A 22,332-nucleotide genomic window follows, 5' to 3' on the forward strand; every position below is an offset into this window, starting at 1 on the left:
CCAGTTTGACTCTTAGGGGAGGAGAGGAGAGGCTGTGTGACCAAAGGAAGAGTGGATTATCCTTTTCAATCCTCAGAGTGTGGCAAAAAACAGAAGAAATTAAGTGTATGTGATTAGCACACAGCAGCTGTCCCTATGTTCAGTCAAAGCCGATTTCATTCTTGCTTCGCACTTCCAAGGATGGGACCTAGGTGTGCAAGGAGGAAACTATCACAATACAGAACACACACAAAAAACATTCACTTGCTGGATGTTTGTATGTTGGAAAATGCAGGTTAGCCACAGAGAAGGCCCGTAGCCAGGATTTTGATTCGGGAGGGCGGGCTGAGTCTGAGTGAGAGAGGATCTACCCTAGCAAACCATTTGCATCGTTATCCCAATACCCCTATGCATATGGGATATATTGAGCATGGTGATCAGATCAACATAACAGTACTAGTAAGGCCTTCTCACAGACCACCCTGAGAATTTCGGGGGGGGGCTGAAGCCCCTCAAGCCCCCCCCCCCCCCCCCCCCAGCTACATGCCTGTCACAGAGTTTGGCATATTCTGTTAAATTCTCTGGACAATACAAACAACAATCTGAAGACGTCAAGAAAAACAAAATTGTACATTGAAATGTATTCTTTCTATATAGAAGCTTATTTGGAATTATTTATTCCATTTTCAGCAAAATGTTTAATTGCCTAAACAATGAACAAGTGAGAAGGAAAAAGATCAGTGACAGATTAGGAGAAAGCATACTGTAGGTCCTTATCACACATGCTGTCACACCACACTATTCCTATTTCAGCTGTACATGTCATGATAGTTGAGTATTCAAAAATCTTCATCTTATTTGCAATTTAATAGTGTGATTTCCATGTTGTTGGGCTTATCTTTAAACATTTGTAAATCTATATATATAAATGAGTAATGGTGTTCCCCCCCACCACTAAACAACAAAAGTACAAACCCTAGAACCTAGAAATTTGGCAGCACAATCCACCATCCTTGCCCCTAGGTTCTGACAACAAAAAGAAAAGAAAAATAAAGTCCTAATTAGAGGGAGAGGAATGATTGTTTTTAGCCAATTGCTGCCAGTTAGAAGGCTAAGCTCTGCCCACTTGGTCTCCTAGCAACCCACTCAGCCCAGGGGACAGGCAGAGTTAGGCCTCATTTAGGCCTCTTCCACACTGCCTATAAAATACAGATTATCTGATTTTCACTGGATTATACGGCAGTGTAGACTCAAGGCCCTTCCACACAGCTATATAACCCATTTAGAATCTTATATTATCTGCATTGAACTGGATTATCTTGACTCCACACTGCCATATAATCTACTTCAGTGTGCATTTTATCTAGCTGTGTAGAAGTGGCCTCATATAATCCAGTTCTAAGCAGATAATATAAGATTATAAATATACAGTAGAGTCTCACTTATCCAACATAAACAGGCCGGCAGAACGTTGGATAAGTGAATATGTTGGATAATAAGAAGGGATACAGGAAAAGCCAATTAAACATCAAATTAGGTAATCATTATACAAATTAAGCACCAAAACATCATGTTATACAACAAATTTGACAGAAAAGGTAGTTCAATGCGCAGTAATGCTATGTACTAATTACTGTATTTACAAATTTACCACCAAAATATCACAATGAATTTAAAACACTGACTACAAAAACATTGACTACTAAAAGGCAGACTGCGTTGGATAATCCAGAACATTGGATAAGCAAATGTTGGATAAGTGAGATTCTACTGTAATATGAAATAATTACTGTGGTATAATAATACAGAACAATATAATCTCTAAAACCAAGACAGTAAATAAAGAGCAACACTCTGAAAGCAGGGGAATTGGGAATTCCAGAAAGGAAACAATCAGGGCCAGCTAACACCTCCCAATAAAGGATTCTTCCAGAAAGGAAGCTGAGAAGGGAGTGAAGCACTGTGTATTACCAAAGTCATTATTATTATTATTATTATTATTATTATTATTATTATTATTATTATTATTATGTTGCTGTGAACTGTGAAAATGAATACAATCTGGCTCCAAGTATTCAAAAACACTAAAATCAGAATATATAAAAATTACTGTGGTATAATAAAACAGAACAATACAATCTCTAAAATCAGAACACTAAATAAATAACAACACTGAAAACAGGGGAATTCCATACAGAAAACAATCAGGGCCAGCTAACACCTCCCAACAAAGTATTCCCATCACCAAAGTCTGACAAATCCTCTGTTTTCTGAGGGCCACAGACAGTAGAAGCACATAAAATATCGCAAAGAACACCACTTTGAAAACAAGGGAATTCCAGACAGGAAACCATCAGGGCCAGCTAACACCTTCCAACAAAAAATTCACTCAGGGAGGAAGCAGCCAGGCTTTAAAGCTGCAAGACCATTACATGCTAATCATTTTGTCTAATTGCAGCATTCATACTTGCCTCCAACAGTCAAAAAATTCAATCAGAAATATTGTATATTCACAAGCTTTAGGAAATAATATCCCCTGATGGTGCAGCATGTTAAAGCGCTGAGCTGCTGAACTTCTGGACCAAAAGGTCGCAGGTTTGAATTGGGGGAGTGGGGAGAACCCCCACTGTTAGCCCCAGCTTCTGCCAACCCAGAAGTTCAAAAACATGCAAATGAGAGTAGATAAATAGGTACTGCTCCAGTGGGAAGGTAACAGCGCTCCATGCAGTCATGCCACACAACCTTGGAGGAGTCTACGGACAACGCAGACTCTTCAGCTTAGAAATGGAGATGAGCACCAACCCCCCAGAGTCAGACACGACTGGACTTAATGTCAGGGGAAAACCTTTACCCTTTACCTTAACTACCACCAATTCCTCAATACTTTATTTCCCATACCACCATACTTCGCCACAGCAACGCGTGGCCGGGCACAGCTAGTATAGATATAAAGCTGTAATAAAACAGTTTTACAATCTGCCCATCCCTGCCCTGATTTTGTAATGCAACAAGTGAGACAGGAAGAGAAACAGACACCTCACCCTAATCACATTTTCAGTTTAACTTGCAACTATCACTCCCCCCCGTTTTTCTGTACCAACTCCTGCATCGTGATTAGTTTATCTCTAATTTCTTTTTAAAATTAAGCCGTAATAATGCTTAGTGTCATCACAACATTTTTATTCTACTGCCTTAAAATTAAGATTATTAATTTTTTTTAAAGTAACCATGGTGTGTTAGACCTGAAGAAAGTGGTGGGTGTCTGAGTAGTTACCTCCAAAGTTTAACAGGTCAGGATCACACCATTATTGCATTATAAAAGCAATAATAATAATAACTTTATAAATTAGGAAAAAATCTTTAAAGGGTTTAAAGAGTCAGAATATAGAAAATATAGCTGCTTTGTAAAAACTCTTGTTCTCTCCATCCAAGTGTCGGAATTAAATTAAAGTTTTCCTGTCGGTCATTTCTTTGAGAATTCCCCAAAGGAAGAAGATGCTCCACCTCCAACATCTCATTATGGATTTCTGTCTCAATGACACCTACTATGTATCAATTTTCAAATAATAATGATTAATAATTCATTGTCCCAGCATATGAGTCATTTCTAAATAGGTTTGGCCAACTCCAAGAAAAAGCAGTTGCAGAGTCGTTTAAACTCCTTGGAAAACGTAATTATAATATCCTAATGTAAATGTTCTACTATGTTCTACTACCGGTATGATCTTTACTATGATCTTTTATAAGTTATAATTCAAACTGTTTTAATGGATGTTTTAATGGGTGTTTTGAAAAATAGTGGAAAATATGATTGACATGTTGTACAGAGGTGCTATTGTTAACTTCCTAGCTAATAATGTTAAAAACATCACTTAACAGTACAATATATTTTAGTGAAAATAATGTTATTTTAAGTTTACAGGCAGTAGATTTTAACAGGGTTTTTTTGTGTGTGTGTCAGGAGCGACTTGGGAAACTGCAAGTCGCTTCTGGAGTGAGAGAATTGGCCGTCTGCAAGGACGTTGCACAGGGGACGCCCGGATGTTTTGATGTTTTTACCATCCTTGTGGGAGGCTTCTCTCATGTCCCCGCATGGAACTGGAGCTGATAGAGGGAGCTCATCCGCGCTCTCCCCAGGTGGGATTCGAACCTGGCAGCCTTCAGGTCAGCAACCCAACCTTCAAGTCACAATGCTTTAACCCACTACGCCAGCGGGTAGTGCCATTTTATATTTCCATCACATTTGTGCCATGATCTGTTTATATATACATATACATATACATATATTAGGGGATCATCTTTTCACAATAAAAGACCAGAAATGTTTTGCAAATGCTGACATGGTCTCTGCCCATTACACTTTGATAATAAAGCAGATTAGTTTTTTTAATGTTTTTTTCCCTTTATTGTGGGATACATAAATATATACACACATAGAAACATACAATCTTTGATATTCCACAATCAAAATACAGTGTTCTCTCGCTACTTCGCGGTTCACTTTTTGTGCCCTCGCTGTTTTGCGGTTTTTTTGTGTGTGGTCCAAGGTACTCTTAGAATGCCTTGGACCTTAATGCTATCCAGTCATAAGTGGTATCTATCTATCAAACTAACCAATTAAACAACACAAAGCAACTTACGGAGGACTAGGCCGTGGCGGCGCCTGCCTTTCGCACATGTGCTCTCGCCCTGCCCCCTCTTCCGGGAAGGCTTTACTGGCTCCCCGGGAATCCTGGGAGTTGCAGGTTTACAGCCTTCTCTGCCAAATTGCTGCCTGCCTCACCAAACTAAAACAACTATAGTGCAAAGCAGGCTTGCGAAGGAGAGAAAGGCCACCTAACTACTAAACTAAGGTATAAATATTAAAATAAATATAGTGTCCCTACTTCGTGGATTTTCACTTATTGTGGGTGGTCCTGGAACTTACCCTTAGTGATAAGTGAGGGAACACTATACAAGTATTTTTCCCTAGTCCCACCACCTCCCCATTCCCACCCATGAACCCCCACCCTTGACTTCTCTTTACGTAATATGAAGGTATAGGAAAAGCAGATTCTGACATCTTCTTGCTGTCATATGACTTGTCACTCTTCTCCCATCTTGTCCTTAAGTAACAAATAAAGGAAGATGTGACAGAATTATGGGACAAAACAGCATAATGAAATTAACTATGCACTCTTGTTTGACATATATATGAAGAATCCTATTTCCCTCAAACACTGTGAATTGATATTTGTCATAATATCCTACTTCTAAATGCAGTGATACCTTGAGTTATGAGTTTAATTTGTTCTGTGAATGAACTCTTAACTCAAATATCTCTTATCTCAAAGCAAAATTTTCCACTGAAATGCTATTAATCCATTCTGATCCCCAAAATCACCCCCCCAAATTTTGTTACATATTTTAAATATGAAAATGTACTTTATAAATAACAAATAATGAATAAATGCATATTCACACGGGATATTATAAAAGGAAGACAAACTTTAAAATGATAGAAGCTGTGGCAAGGAAGAAAATTTCAGGCAACAAAATATGTGTTGGCCAATGTAACAGTAAGGCACATTCACATAAAACAATTAAAAAAAGAAAGACCAACTCAAATATGCTAGAAGCCCACAGTTGTGGCACAATGCTAGAAGCACAAAGATGTGGCAAGGAAGCATAAAGCACAAAGTGAAGAGACAGAAGCATCATTTTTTTCATACTGTCCTCATTCCAGCCTCCCCCCCCCTGCTCTCTCTCCCTCTCTTTTCTTGATGCCAAACATACCAGGAATAAAAATCACAAAAATCAACTAACTCAAAATTCCTCAAAGCGGACAAGAACAAAGCAGACAGCAATCTCCCAAAGCAGACAAGAGCACAAGGCACAGAGGCTGCTCCCTCAAGCACTAAAGCCCTAGCGCTCCTTCTGGCTCTAGTGCTCCCAACTCAAAATGCTGCTCATATGTCAAAAGTGAAACCCAGGCCGAGGGATGGCTCTTAACACAAAATGCTCTTAAACTGGGTTGCTCTTAAGGCGAGGTTCCACTGTACTACATGAGAAACAAATTATGGATTAGATAGATCTGATGGTGGTAATGGAAGCGTTTCAGTAAAAGTCAAGCCTTTTGGCCTTTAGATTTCTATTGTTCTTTTCCTTTCCCATCCCTTAAGTGTGTAATGCATTATATTCTTTTTCATGATATATTCCTTGTTCCAACCCTGATTCTTATAAGCAATTGATGAACCATATTATTAGATGGCGAAATTCTCATATTGGTCATTCAAGTATCTACCACAGTTATATTTGTGATTCCCCCAATGTTTTAAATAGTGTAACTTGCTGCTGAAACTTGGTAACAAGCTGCTAAATGCACTAAAATCAATGGCACAAGGAATCAAATGCATTACAGCCAAGAGGGTTGCCATTATTATAGTCATATTTCAGCTGGACAATTAATCTAAGATAATTTCACAGGGGAAAATGTATTCCATATTTTTGCTAACAGAGCTAAAATGTGATGAGGATATGTATAAAAATACTCTCTGAGAACATTGTGAAAAGCATAGTAAAATGTTTAAATATTTTTCCAATTGCTCATAAGACTCACAGGTTATCAGCACATTACTGTAATCCACTAAAAAGGTTTCTGATTAATGCGTAAATCATGTGGCAAAATACACTTTCTCTTTCCTTAAACACTTATTACAGCCTAGACTTTTATTCATTTTAGCTTACTGAAACAGTAAATTTAATAAATGTTATGGAGCAACTCTCTAATTGCTGAAGTATTTCTGTTTGTACAATATAATTCCATCACAGTCTGTAATGCTGTCATGGTAAACTTTGTTAATGTATTGTTCTTTAATCACAGAAGTTGTCATTTTCCATTTACTTATGTTTAGCTATTGTTTGCATGACATAACGTACTATGGTGTTGGTTCATTTAGCATCCACTTCACACAGTTTACACTGTTTCTAGCATGCACATAAATCCATGTCTCGGTAACTATAACTCACTGTCACAGACATATACGGATATATATATATATTTTGTGTGTGTGTGGCACAATTAAAACTTTGACAGATTTTTTTAATGCTGTCATTTTTAGTAACAATATATCAAACTGTGCCATATGAAGAAAAAACATTTTTATTTTTTTCAAACTTTTATTTATATTATGCAAAATATATTAAATCTGCTTGCTGCTGGAGTTCCATCAATCACTGAAATGGTGATTTCTATTTAGAAAGTGGAATGTTCTATTACATATTCATTATGATGCAATTGTTACTATTGTTTCTGGAATAATACATGGGAAATTTGTATTTGGTAATGAAATCATTATTATTAATTACCAACAAAGTTTTAAAATAAATAAACTAATACCTTTGATTCATCCTTTCACCATCCCATTGTTGGGTGACCTTATTCGCTCCAATGCTCAGCACAGATTTTTTTTTAGTGCTAGATTAGTCTGATATGATGATTGTCAGTTTTCTTGAAATGGAAAAGTACACAATCTCTTTTGTGAGTAGATAGAATCATGCTGGATCCCATAAATATAGGTAAAAGCACAGCAAAGGGATTTATCTCTCTCTCCCCTTCCTATTCCCATGCTATGCACCCTTTCTTCTCTTTTCTAATTATAGAGATGCACATGCAAAAGCAGAGATTCACAAGTAGAAGCAAAATGCAGCATGTATATTACCTGAAAAACCAAGAAATATGCTTAGGGCCATGCACATGCAAATGCAGTCTATTAACTGTGTACTGTTTTGTATAAGCCACTGCTTCTTAAACTATGGGTCTCAATCCCAAATGGGCTCTCCTTAGCTCCATATTGGGATCATGAAAAACATGGCAACATTAAAAGCTTTTTGAATGCGACCTAGTGGCTGTTTTAGATATTTACACATATATAGTGGACTCCTGGTCCAGATGAACTAGCAGAAGTCATTTCAGAGCCACTGGTAATTTTTTGAGAATTCTTGGAGAACAGTCACAGCAGACTGGAGGAGGGCAAATCTTGTCCCAATATTTAAGGAGGGGAAAAAAACCCAGGATCCAAACAATTACTGTCCAGTCACCTTGACCTCAATACCAGGAACGATTCTGGAACAGATAATTAAGGAGGCAGTTTATAATCACTTAGAAAAAAATGCTGTTCTCATAAGCATTGAACTGTTAGAGGCTTTCTTCATTATTAAAGGTTTTTTAAAAAGAATAATTTAGTCTTGTCTGTTACAGTAAGTAGTAACAGGATCAAGTATGTGTGTGTGTTAAAGAAAACCTTATGGTGTTAATTATTATGAGCAACTGCTCATGTAGGTCAGCAAGCAAGTTTGGACCACACCCGGTGGGGTATAACTGTATGGATGTTAGAATACAATTTAGAGATGCTGAATTAACAATGACTTAACAGCGATGCTCTTTGCTATGACGGAATAGCTATTTGTTTTATGTTCTACACTCTCATTTGAATGAAGAACCCTTATTCTGTGCTACTTACAAGAACTATGTAATTTGTTGAGCTATTTGATTTTGTATGCAATACTGCAAATTTATATTTTATCTCTGCTGACAAGAGTAAAGATTTTTATTCCTTTTCCTCTTGTTTGTGTGTCTTTTGCTTATATCAGCACCCACCACCACCACTTACAATCTTTTAAAGAAGCTTTTCCCACCTTAAGGCTCTTTGGATGTTTTAGAGTACAGTTATTTCAGTCCAGCCAACTGAATAATGGTGACGCTAGCTGGAGATAACTGAAGTTGTAATTGACACATTTCAACTGCCATTATGCAGATGAAACAAGTCTCTAGTGGAAATAATATACCTGTGTTTCAGATGTAAATACCAGCATTTATAGATAGCATGCACGTGCAGATAGTGCTTGCTCTCAGTTATAGGGGAGCAGAAAGTCAATTATAAAGTATTATATTCCTCAGAAATCAGAAACCTTCCCATATGGGACACATCAAATTCATGTAATCTCAACAGTGCCTTTAACTACTTCATCTTTTACAAGACAAAGTTTGAATGTCAATGCAAGAGTCCAAACTAGCTACTGGCAAATGGATAAACCTTGTAAGCTCATCTATGTCCTTACTAATCTAATCCTGCTGCATACAGCAAGCTAGTTACAAGGTCTTTATATAAGACATTTTCCTATTATTAATCCAAATGGATGAAATCAATAAAATACTTTGAGGGTGTATGCTCCGATTAGTTGTTTTGTTAATCCAGTTAAGAACTTCAGGCCAAAATGGATTTATTTTATGATAACAAACTCACATATGTTCCAATGTGCCAAAATTATAATAGCTTTGCCAACATTTATCTGACATTCCTGATTCTGTGTATTCATAAGAAACATAAAGATCAATCATATATCCATTTAATTAATTAATTAACTATATTTCTATATTTCTTTCTGGGAAAAGGGAGAAGAAGTCCATAATGCCATCCCAGAGAGAAGCACAACAGAGTCCTTGCAACCCTGAGGCAAGTTAGGTAAGATAGCCAACATGACAGGCCCCCCGGCCTTAAGATCCTGCTGTTAAAAGCCAGGTCCCTAATGGTAAAACAGTGGCCATCCAGGATCTGATCCTGGATGAAAAAGCATCCCTGGCTTGCATCACCAAGACTTGGTTGGATAAGCTGGGGGGGGGGGGGGTTAACCTTACCCAGCTTTGTCCACCAGGTTTCAGGGTGCAGCAGCAGGCCAGGTCTGGAGGATGGGGAGGCAGGGTTCTGATGGTCTATCGTGATTCCATCCTGCTGATCAGATGCCCTGTTCCGCTTTCTACTGGGTTTGAGTGTACATCTGGAAGTGGGAAACCGGGACAGTTTGAGGATTCTGCTTGTTGACCGTACACCATGCGGCATAACTGTCTCCCTGCCTGATCTTGTGGGGGTGGTCTCGGACCTGGTTTTGGAGTCCCAGCGGCTAATTGTGCTGAGGGATTTCAACGTCCATGCCAAGACTATCCTGTCTGGAGTAGTTCAGGATTTCATGGCTGCCATGACAATCATGGGGCTGTCACAATTGATTTCTGGCCCCACCCATATAGCTAGACACACTTTAGACCTAGTGTTCAATGTGGATGGGCAAAGCGTTGGTATGGAGAAACTAATTTTTTCCCATTGTCATGGATTTACCATCATCTGATCAGCTTTAGACTAACTGTAGCCTCTAACCTCTGCAAGGGTGGAGGACCCATTAAGATGGTCTACCACAGGAGACTTATGGATCCGGATGGATTCCTGGTGTCTTGAGGATTTTCCTTCATGGCGGCAAACGATTCTGTTGATGCTCTGGTCGATTTCTATAAGTCGGAGGTGGCTAGAGCGATAGACACGATTGCTCCTGAACGTCCCCTTCCGTTCCATAGAGTCAAGTCCGCTCCTTGGTTCACAGGAGAGTTGGCAATGATGAAGCAGAACATATGAGGACTAGAGTGCCATTGGCGGAAGACTGAACTGCATCTGACTGAGCACGGGCTAGAGCCTCAATTAAGGCCTACTCCGTGGCAATGGGGGTAGCCAGAAAGGCTTTCTCAACTGCCCGCATTGCATCTGCAACTAATAGACCTGCTGAGTTGTTTTGAATGGTCAGGGAACTCCTTCATCCTTCTGAGGGGGAGGGGGCCTTTGACCATCTGACAACTCGATGTGGCGAGTTTGCACATCATTTTACAGACAAAGTCACTCAGATACACTTTGATTTAGATGCCAGCTTTAGACAGTACCAAAGGATGTAATGGAAGCACCTGTCTGCCCGGTTTCGATGGATTCATTTCAGTTTGTGCAGCCTTATGACATTGACAAGATCCTTGGAGCAGGGAGCAACCACACGTGCTCTAGACCCTTGCCCCTCTTGGCTTATCAAACCAGTGGGGGCTAAACCAAGTGGTTTGCAAGGCTCAAACTCAGGAGTTATGCTACCAATACGTTTTCCATATTTTAGCCCTTCACAGTCGAGAGTAGTGGACTGTATTTTCTTGGAAACATAAAGAAGAAAATAGACATCTTCCTATAAGAGATGGTATGAGGTGGCCTTCTGGCCTTAACTTCTGTCATTGGAGAAGCCACAGTTTATCTTGCTTCTGGTTAACATAATAATTGAGCTTTAAAAGATTTATTACATAAATTATATGGATTCAATGTATTCCAAACAAATGTTGTTAGGATCCCACAAAATCAGACTGATATTACAGTATTCAAATTTCTGACTACATCAGGAAAAGTAGTCTTTGCTTTAGAAAAGACACCGTATTATTCTGCTTGAAGTGCCTTCTAAACAAACTCCTCTATCATTCTCCTTAAATTGTAATCAGGAACATGAATTCTGAGAATGGATACTCAGATCTGTATGTACAGTTGAACCTCTATGTTACTAACATCTCTGCATATCTCTGAACTCCCCAGCTATAATGGGATAATAGTGCCCCCTGCTGCAATGCTAGTTTATCAGAGAGATAAGGTATACACCAGACAAGAACACTTACATATACTGCTATTTTTGTGTGCATTCAAGTCTATTCAGACTTGGGGACCCTATTATGGTGTTTTCTTGGCACAATTTTTAGCGTGGGTTTGACATTGCCTTCTTCTGAGAAAGAGTGACTTGTCTAGCAGGTTTTTATGTCTAAGCAGGGATTCAAGCCTGGAGTCCAGTCTAATGGTCCAAGCCTATACTATGCTGGCTTCCCCCCCTCTCTGTATGCAAAATAAAATAAAATAACATATATGTATGTGTATGCATCTCAAACCTTGAGAGGCTACAATTGAGTAAAGAAGTAAGAAAGATTGAATTGTCTCTGTACTGGCTACTTTACAATTGTCCCTCTCCAAAACTGAAGTTCTTCTTGCACAGTCCCAGATGGAAAATTACACAAAATATGCTTTCACATTTCTATAAAATATGTGTGTGGATGAATTCTGAATTGACAAACAGGCAGCAGGAAAAAGAGTTAAGCACCTGCCCTCTCGCCTGCTCTTCACTTAAAACTGCAATAACCCAAGTCTGTTTTTCATTAACAATAAATAAAGACTCGAAGTTTTGTTGTACACATTGTTTGGTGAATATGAATAACTATGAAATTGCCATGGGCTCAGATGCAAAGTCCTATGAAAGAAACGAAGAGAAGACACGAGGCAGACGTTACTCCCACTGAGCACCATGAGAATACATACCTTTCTATACCCTTCTGAGGAAAGGTAGTCAAGGAGTCAGCATGGCTTAGCCCAAGAAAAAAAGCTATGTCTCATCTGACTCCTTGGAAAATTACTGTTACTACCAACTAACAGCAAGAGACTTCCTGACGTATACTGGAATCAATGCTTAAGAAATAAATATGTGAGCCTGTAAACTACAACACTTTTCCTTACAAGGAGGAAATAAAGTGAACCCTTGGCCACAGGATGAGGCTATTTACTTTCGCAACATTGCTATCTTGTCAGTATTTAGATATGAATATCTTTCATCTAGCTACATACCTGTTCCACAGGGAGCTGTCCATTGTTCTGATTCCACATAACTTTACTTTGTTAATGCTTGCCATAATGCTTGTGTGGTCCTATTTCATCTTCAATGTGCCAGCTCACTAGCTCAAACAACTGTTTGCAGGACACTTTTTAAACAGCAATACAGAAGATATCTCCATTGGAAGACAAGTTAGCCATGTTCTTGCTCAGTTTCTCTATATTCCAAATGAAACTTGTGTGAGAAAAGTTTGCAGTGGATTGGACATCACCATATGAATTAATATTTTCTGCCTCGGTCATTTAAATATTTCAGGCCAGTAAATAATATCTAGCAGCTTCATGGGGCACCAGAATAACCAACCACCTTACAAAAGACTAATTTACAACTAATGTGCTAAATCAGGGGTTCTTAACCTTTCTTGTTCAACTTACTCCTTTACTAGCAGGTAAAAACCACAGACCCCTTCTCAGAATGTAGCAGCAGAGAGTTTATGATGCTCAACATTGGCATGCCTTTAAATAAAATGTTAGGATTATTCAAAATTATGTTTTACATTTTTTCTGCAATTTCAATATGCTGAAACAACTGTTCAAATTATCATTTTCAGCAAACATTTAGAAATTTGAGTTTTTCCACAGCATTATAAAACCATCTCCGCCAGCCTTACCAACCATTTGGCAGGTAGTTATCCACTGTACCCAGAACATGCAACATCAAAATAAAAATTATACTAAGTCCACACTATGCTGTGTATATATTTTTTCAGTTCAAGCTTATGTTTCAGTTCAACCCTTAAAATCCTTCCATAAACCCCCAACAGGTTTGTAGATCTCTGGATAAAAACCCTTTGCTTAACTGATGACATAAAGGTAATCACATTTTTCCATCGCCACACTGTAGAGTAATCCAGTTTCCCCACTGCCACAGTACCTGTTTGAAATTAAGGTTTGAGAACTAACGCATAGAATTAGCAACAACTGTCTATTTATTCCATGCAACAATATATCCAAACTGGAAAAAAAATGGTGCAGCAGACATTAAAAGGACACATCAAAGTGCAGAATCAAACATATCTTAATCTAATCATCAGGTTTCTTACAAGGAAAAGTCATGGAATGACAACTTTTTTCAATGTATTACTAGAGGTAATATGGGAAAATATCACACTGAACTGCAGTATAATATGCACTTTAAAGTTAGTGGGACTGATTTCTGAGTAGGCATGCACAGGATGGTGCTGCTGAATTGAGATAAAAGCAGTTGAACAAAAAATGTGGTTAACTTTGTCCTAATATGACAAGGATCCTAATTTTAATTAGTGAGATATTAAATAGATTGTTAAATGCATACTTGACTAGAACAATCACTATTAAAAAATAATAGCCATGCAGCTCAGTTCTACATGTATGATGTACGCAGTTTGAGTCCCACTGTGTTTGATGTCTTTTACTTCTATGTAAATGAGTGACAAATTGATTAAATGTGCTTATACAAAACGATCCTTCTGAAGCCTAAATTTAATTGCCTGTCCTCACTAGAGTGAACTCACTGAATCAATGGAACACACTTTAAATGTTGACTTACTGAGTTTCTATTGATTTAGTGAGTTCACTACAGTTGAATTTGGTCTTTATTTTCAGATAATGTATTCATACATTATTGTAGTCATAATCTCTGAAGATGCATTTCCTCTTGTAAGGGGCAGATGAAAAATACCTCATAATCAACTGTGCATATTTATCTTGAAATAATATCTGACTGTTCAACTAGTTTATTAAAACAAACTGAATACCCACTATACATATTTTATAAGGATGAAAAATAAAAACATATACATATATACATATGAAAATATAGAAAAATACTGAACATGAACTCAAGAAAATTCTGCATTTAGTTTATTAGTGTTTCGTGTAGCATGCTCCTGCTTTATTTATACGGGCTGAATGGGTTGTGTTCTGTTGCAATATAGTATTTTGATGTTGTATTTTAGGAACTTCTATTTCAGCCATTTGCATCAAAAATTTGAAGACTTGCACTCACGAGTAATTAACCCACTGAGTAATTTTGCTACTTTTCATTTGGATTTCAGTAGTGCACATGCCGCGCTGTTGAGTTGTGAAATTAAAATTCATTTTTTCATAAATTATGGCAAAATCACCCACTCCTCCTTCAAATTGATTAGGGTGAGATGTATGTTGTTTTCACCTCTATTTGCATAACAGCTGTAAGATGTAGGTAAGCTATTATATAAAGGACATATGTTTGGACAGTTTCCCTAAAGGAAATTTAGTAATTTTAGTTTCAGTGATATAACAATTTAGTGATATAGATATTAACAATATAATGTTTAATATATATCCCTCAGTTCCCTGCCCCCCCCCCCCCCCCCAGTAAAGAGAGTAGCACTTCAGTAAACTTCAAGACTCTTCTGGGAGTTCAGAAACTCCAACACTAGAACTAAACACCATTAAACATTTCTTATATGAATACATTTCATGTACTAGTGTGTTTGTGATGTTCCTATTCTAACACTCATGCCTCTTTATTATTTCACAATGCTGAAGGCTTTGTTTGATGTCATGTATGCTACTCACTCATCTATTCTGTAATAAATTCTGTTGAATTGTTGGCATTTGCCCATGGTGCATTAGGGCCAAACCATAGTAATTTGCATGATTCATTTTCTCCTGACAGTATTTTGCTTTTATACCAAAAGCACCAAAGGAAACTAGAATCCCAGGTGGAGGAATGCTGGCAGTATAAAGACTGCTTGATTAATGTTGCCTTGCCAACTGTTTCCTCAGATTATTCTCTCCAAATAGTGTCCTGTTTGGGGGGAGAGGGGGCAAGGAGTCTGGAAGGGGTTAAGAAACTTGCCCTTACATTGGTCCCTTGCTCTTTGAGTGCTGTTTATTTGAGAAAAAAAACCCTGGGGACGATGTCAACAAAAAGGGCACCACTATTAAGAAAAACATATTTATCCTACAATTGCATGTATGTAGCATAGCATGAATACAATATCTTAACCATACATAGGTTTGATTTCTAGAAGTACAAAGGAGCTGAAATTTGAAGAACCGACCGTCTAGGAACTAATAAAACATTGAAACAATTCTCCCAAAAGTATACAATAAGGTATGATTTATAACAGACAACTAGGGCATATTAAACAATGTCTAGAACCTTCTTTGTCTGGCCAAAAAGTTTTGTAACTAGTTGGAATTTTATCTCCAAGAGATGGTCCTAGTGACGGCAAAAGAGCTATGGGCTGACCCTAGAGGCAACATTTTGCTAGCTTGCATCGTGGAATCTAAGGGACTGCTTAAAATACAACAAAAGATAAAAATAGGCTGAGTGAGGTAGAATGCCCTCCACATCATCCCTACATTTTACAGCATGAGCAAACAGACTTTATTTTTTCAAATATACTTTGTTTTTTAAGCAGCGACCATAGTCCATCAAGTGATGAAAGAAACAAATCTGTGTAATTACAAATTACAAATAGTTTGTAATAGTTGCTGCATCAAGATAAAAGTCTTTTGGTTGTCTACTGGTTGCTTCATTTGGAATAATTTAGCTCTTAAATACTTTGGACATAAATCTTTCATTTCCACATGCCAATTATTTGAGTTGGGTATAATAAAATCCGCAAGTAAAACATCTGGAGGTAAAAGGTGAAACAACATAAATCAATATGATTCATACTATAGAACTCAAATAGAAATATTTGTTTCAAGTGATTCAGATATCACATAGTTATGTATTTTTGCCTTGTAATTTAATTCCTTTCAAATAAATTCTAATCACAAATACGTAGAATAGAGGAGTTAAGGAAAATTGTTTAATACATCTATTTTTATGTAGAAAAAAATGACTTCAGTGCTTCCAGCCCAAACAAAAATGTGTTGGTTTTAGTGATCTAGATATCATTTTTACTTCTATATTCTTAAAATAAATAATTATTTCAATAGTTTGCATTCTTCTGAAATACTTTATCATCTTTGCATCCTTTATAATTCTGTAGTTTTGAACTGAAGGTTGTCCCAGATTTTATATTGATCATTTATGCCTTTAGGTTGACATGTTCCATTTTACATTAGTATTTTAGGCAATATCATGGTCATAGGTAGCTATTTCTTCATAGTTTGATGGATGAGGATTTCATTATTAAAAATCTGGATACTTTGAACTATTGTATTTTTCAGCCTGTATTGCTAATTTGTGTGTATTGATTTGTGTTTTCTTACTGCAAGTTGACACAATACTTCAGTAGTAAATATTGTGGTGCATTGCATTTTGCTAACTACATTTTGTGATACATAGTTTATTTTTAGTGTTGTTAGAAATTATAGTGCATGCTGTTTCAATTTTTACTAAATATAGTAGTTGGCAATTTACCATGCTGTGTCTAAAGATTAGTGGTCTACATTTTGCTAGATTTTATTTCCATCTTTTTTAGAGTTGTATATCAGACAATTTCAGGTTAATATCCCCACTGTATTCATTAAGCATCTTTAAAATGTTTTTAAACACATGCACATAAAACAATTCAGCTGTGTAAATAAACCAGCTAAATCTTGATTCAAATATAAAAAAATATTTCCTCTTAATTAAGTAAAGGTAAAAGTTTTCCCCTGACATAATTCTAGTCGTGTCCAACTTTGGGGATTGGTGCTCATTTCCATTTCTAAGCCGAAGAACTGGAGTTGTCTGTAGACACCTCCAAGGCCATGTGGCCAGCATGATTGCTTAGAGCGCCGTTACCTTCCCGCCGGAGCGGTACCTATTGATTTACTCACATTTGCATGTTTTTGAACTGCTAGGTTGGCAGAAGCTGGGGCTAACAGCAGGAGCTCACTCCACTCCCTGGATTTGAACTACCGACTTTTTGGTCAGCAAGTTCAGCAGCTCAGTGGTTTAGCCTGTTGTGCCACCGGGGGCTGCTCTTAATTATCTACCTGAATTATTGTAATATGAATACTTTCAAGTAAATGCAACACAACTGAAAAAATGTACTAGCCATAGCTTTAAAGTCTGCCACTAAATTGTTTTATATAGTTATTCTGTTTGTACAACTAGGCCCTTATTTTTATTTATTACAATCAGGCTGGTTATGGTGTTACTGTTCATAAAAGATATATACATGCATACATTGCCAGAACTATATATATTGCCTCTCAGAGGATTTCTATGAAGGCATTATTTGGATAAGAGCCATTCTGCTTTTGTGCTCATTACTGGTTACATTAATACTGGATTGTGAAAACACAAAAGGATACACATATATAACCCAGCAATAAAGAGATATGGGAAACGGAAGATGAGTACACAAAATGCCATTTGCTAAAAACAGTTCTCAAATATAGATTATCTTGTACTATGTCAGAGTTGATCAAAACAGGTTTCTAGATGTCTGTGACTCAAAAACTTATAATTTGTATAATCTAAAAGATTTCTCCTATAATTTTTAATGAAGTATGTGAGTTTGAGCTGTATATCTAAAAAGGTATTATGACTTGAGTAGTATGTAAACTACAATCAACATGAGGATGTTTTGTTTCCTAAATGGGTACGCCTTAATGTAGAACTACATATGTACATTTACAGTCTTATTTTATGATTATGTCATATAGAGATTGGTAGGCCTGGAAGGAAAACAACCTTGGCTATAACTGCAAATTTGTTGATACCTTTAAAATATTGTTTTAAATGTGAAATTCTGGAGAGTGGTATTGTTATCCATAAGTGATACAAATATTCTTTTTCTGGGTGCTGTGAGTTTTTCGGGCTGTATGGCCATGTTTCAGAAGCATTCTCTTCAAACGTTTCACTCACATCTGTGGCAGGCATCCTCAGATGATGAAAACAGGGGAATTCCAGACATGAAGCAAACAAGGCTAGCTAAGGATTCCCCCAGGCAGGAATCAGCCTTGAAGCTGCAAGGCCATTAAATGCTGATCTGGTGATTAATTGCAACATTCACAATTCCTCCAGCAGACTAGAGTTCTTTCTCCCACCCTGGACCTTCAACAGATATATAAACCTCACTAGCCTAGTTTTCGATATACCTCAAAACCTCTGAGGATGCCTGCCACAGATGTGGGAAAAACGTCAGGAGAGAATGCTTCTGGAGCATGGCCATACAGCCCAAAAAATTTCACAGCAACCTAATGATTGCGGCCATGAAAGTCTTTGACAACACATTCTTTTTCTATTATTTTATTCTAAAAATGTGATTTTTTATCTATTTATGAATGATGGCGAAGAAAAATCTTTCACAGGTTCATTCAATTATTTAAAAAACTTTCCTTGGCTTGCTTTGCTACAATGCTGCTGGTTTGTCTTTTCAAATGTTATCCTCATATTTTCCTTATTTCTCTTACTCAGTAGTAAATGTAAATAGGATTGCATCCTCTTACATACTTGTTTAGATATATGTATATACATATATTTCAAAAATTGATCTTTTCCCAACATAAAAAATATTGTACTAAAAACAGTATATTTTGATCAATATCACAAATAATATAGTAAATAGAATATTAAAGTATTAACAATATTGCCTGATTTAAGCAAGATGGTAAGTGTGTGATTGCAAGCAATGTGTAGCATACTTTGATTCATAGAAAAATCCTAGAGTTCTACAAAACTCATTTGAAAGTAAACAATTTAAACTTCTTTACTGGGCAATGGATAGGAAGCAATTGTGTTGAAAGTACAGCAGCAATATAATCCCCATAAGTTTCTATTGAGAAGAAAGTTCCATTGAGTTTTGTTAAGTTAGTATGGAATTGCCACCTACAGAATCCATGTGTGCTATTCATAAAATCTTACTCTTGCCCATTAAGAGACTATATGGATTTGGACCTTTATGTGAAAAATAATCTTATTTGCTTCAATGATATTAATTGCTAGCAGGAATGTATGCACTGACATTTCCTCTTTCAACAGCAAAATAGCACACATGCAACAGCATCAGGCCTGTAGCCAGGATTTTGAATGGGGGGGGGGGGGGGGGCTGAGTCTGAGTGAAAGAGGATCTACCCTAGCAAACCTTTTGTATCGTTATCCCAATACCCCCATGCATATGGGATATATTGAGCATGGTGATCAGATCATGATACGAATAAACGTAACAGCCTTCTCACGGACCATCCTGAGAATTTCGGGGGGGGGGGGGGGGGGGGCTGAAGCCCCTCACACCCCCCCCCCCCCCCCCCCCCGGCTACATGCCTGACAGCATCATTTCATTTTTAGAAAGTTCTTGCCCTTAATTCTCAAACTGCTCTTAGAAATTAAGAGGCCTTAAAGAGCAATATTTAGTTCAGAAGCTAAACAAACAAAAGCTTGTGAATGATAGGACCTTCTTTCCTAGGAAGATTAGACTACTGTTCTCTGTTGTCCTTTCATCAGTCACTGAAGACATTTCTATTCTCACAGGCTTTAGGGGTCTGTTTATGAGGAAAGGACTGTTACTAGATGGTGCACTATTTTATTCCCCTCCCTTTATGGCTATGTTTTAAATGTTTAAATTCAATATTTTCAATGTTTTGCCTATATTTATGTTATTTTTCATATCAATATTAGGGAAAAAGCAGGATAGTATGGCAATAAATAAAATATTACAACAACTATAAGAATTAAAATAATAAATAAAGAGAAAACAAAATCCACAAAATATTTATTTTCTAATCATGGGTTAATAAATAGCTAATATTATTGTGTTTTAGGAATCATAGGAAGGCACAGGAATACTGGAACACATGAAATACACCAACACACACTGTTTTCTAAAACTGGGGATTTCTGTTATAATGTCTACATTTTCTAATAATATAAATATGAGGGGAAAATATTTAAACAACATTAAGTCATTTTTTAAAAATCTGACATTACATATCCCAATATAAAACCTTGGTTACAATGTCATTTGTTTACTATCTTTTGTTGCATAAATCTGTTTAATATTAATCAGGTTGATATTAACATTGTTTTGAATATTAATATTTAATCTGGCTGTTGTTTCATTTCTTCAACAGTAAAAGGCAATTATGGCTCCTTATATTAATGAATTATGTAGTTATATTATTGTTTTGTCAGGCGTGAAAGTTGTTTGGTTACTATTAGGAATACAGGAAGCTCCCTTCTGGTAAACAAACCACTGGGCAATTTAGCTGTCTTGTCTCCACTGACTGGCATGATCCCTTCCATGTTTCACTAATACATTCTTCATTATCCTACATCCATGTGGTAGAGAATGCATGCAAAAGGTCCCTGGGACCATCTGCAGACAAAAGATGTACAAAGATAATTAGCTGTTGGTGAAAGATTTATGCAATCGGAAGAGAAACCAGAGTAGTGGTTATAACTGTTACACATATACATTGACTTTTCTATATATTTTGTGATTTAAACTAAAAACAGAAAGATTCAATTAAAATGGTTTAACTGCTATTATATATGACACTGGATTCGAGCCTCTTCTGCTATCTGTGTGCTTTTAAATTGTTAAAACATTTTAGGTGAGCATAACATGAAATTCAACCTATAAAGCAAAATTAGATTAACTGTAAATACCATTTTACAGTAATTTGACAGTTGAATTACAAATATTTCATGCAAAGTAACTGTTACAGTGCTTTTATACTTGTCTACAACAAATTTAAACAGAATCACTTACTGGAGCAAATCAGGCCTGCTGTCTCCCTAGAAGCCAAGAAGCCTAAATTGAGATGGCTGAACTTCAGAGATATCATGACACGATAACATTGCTTGGGAAGGTAGAAGGCTGTGAAAAAAAGAGGAAGACAGTGAGAAAAGGGGATATAATCAATCAAGGAAGGAAGACCTGGCCCTGAATCTGCAAGAATTGTGTTTATGTCAGGGTGACTTGGAAGTCTCTCATTTATAAGGTGCCATAAGTCAAAGTAGACTTGAGAGCAATTAAAAACAACTGTCTAATTAATTTTAGCATAGCTTAAATGCTCATATAATTAGAATAATTGCACATATTGCACTGCATTTTTTGATTGACCAATAAAATATCACCTCAAGATTTTGTAGATTTATATAATAACACTGGAATCATATACATATTTATCTTGCTGTAACCCCTGATTATTTCAGTGTGGCCTTCTTTTCAGATGATATATTCAGTACTGTATTTAGAGTGAACTCTATTTATATTTACTTAGGAGCAACACTTATAGAGCACAACACTTCTGGAACCATCATAGAACTGTACTGTCATATTTTTCTGGCAAGCATTTACGCAAATAAAAAATTCACAGAAATATTTCCCACAAAATAAATCTTAATCATTGACATTTTAGTATAAGGAAAATACAAACATACTAAACAGTTGATACAAACAAATACATTCTAAAAGCTGTCACAATACTTTATATCCTTTGGCTGAGATGACTGCATTCTACAAATATATTTAAACTTTTATATTTTTAATTATTGTTCTGATTTTTCTCATTTTCCACATTATGTTAAAAGCCATAGAACAAAAGACATTTAGAAGGAAATTATCTTTTAAGAATATCTATGAAAGGGATGAGTTTTATAAAATAGAATAACGGGGGAAATGTGTTAAAATGCTCTAAGTTACACATAATTTGTGAAACTGAATGGTCTATGAATTCTTTTTTTTTTTTTAGGACAACTGTTGTGATTCAAATTAGTGTACCAAATGTGGACACAGTGCAGGAGTGAGATTTTATTGTTTGTGTGTATGTAAGAGGTGATTGTATTGACATCATATGGGTCCACTGAATGACTCGGCCATATAAATAGCAGGTGAGAGAATAGGATTCCAGTCGGAATAAAATTGTTATCATGTAGAGAATAACAGAGGGGCTCTGA

The 22,332-nt window shown here is 36.7% G+C and overlaps 1 protein-coding gene across 1 annotated transcript in view; it reads right to left on the minus strand.

The window, feature by feature from the left end:
* LOC100553628 (blue-sensitive opsin) overlaps nt 1-22,332 on the minus strand; it is a 47,447-nt gene that overhangs the window by 20,976 nt on the left and 4,139 nt on the right. The window contains exon 2 of the mRNA XM_008103913.3: nt 21,143-21,250. Within this exon, the coding sequence (XP_008102120.2) occupies nt 21,143-21,250 (108 nt within the window). The remainder of the gene's footprint in view (nt 1-21,142; nt 21,251-22,332) is intronic.

This window comes from Anolis carolinensis, chromosome 2 (assembly GCF_035594765.1).
Source record: "Anolis carolinensis isolate JA03-04 chromosome 2, rAnoCar3.1.pri, whole genome shotgun sequence".
NCBI classification, from domain to species: domain Eukaryota; kingdom Metazoa; phylum Chordata; class Lepidosauria; order Squamata; family Dactyloidae; genus Anolis; species Anolis carolinensis.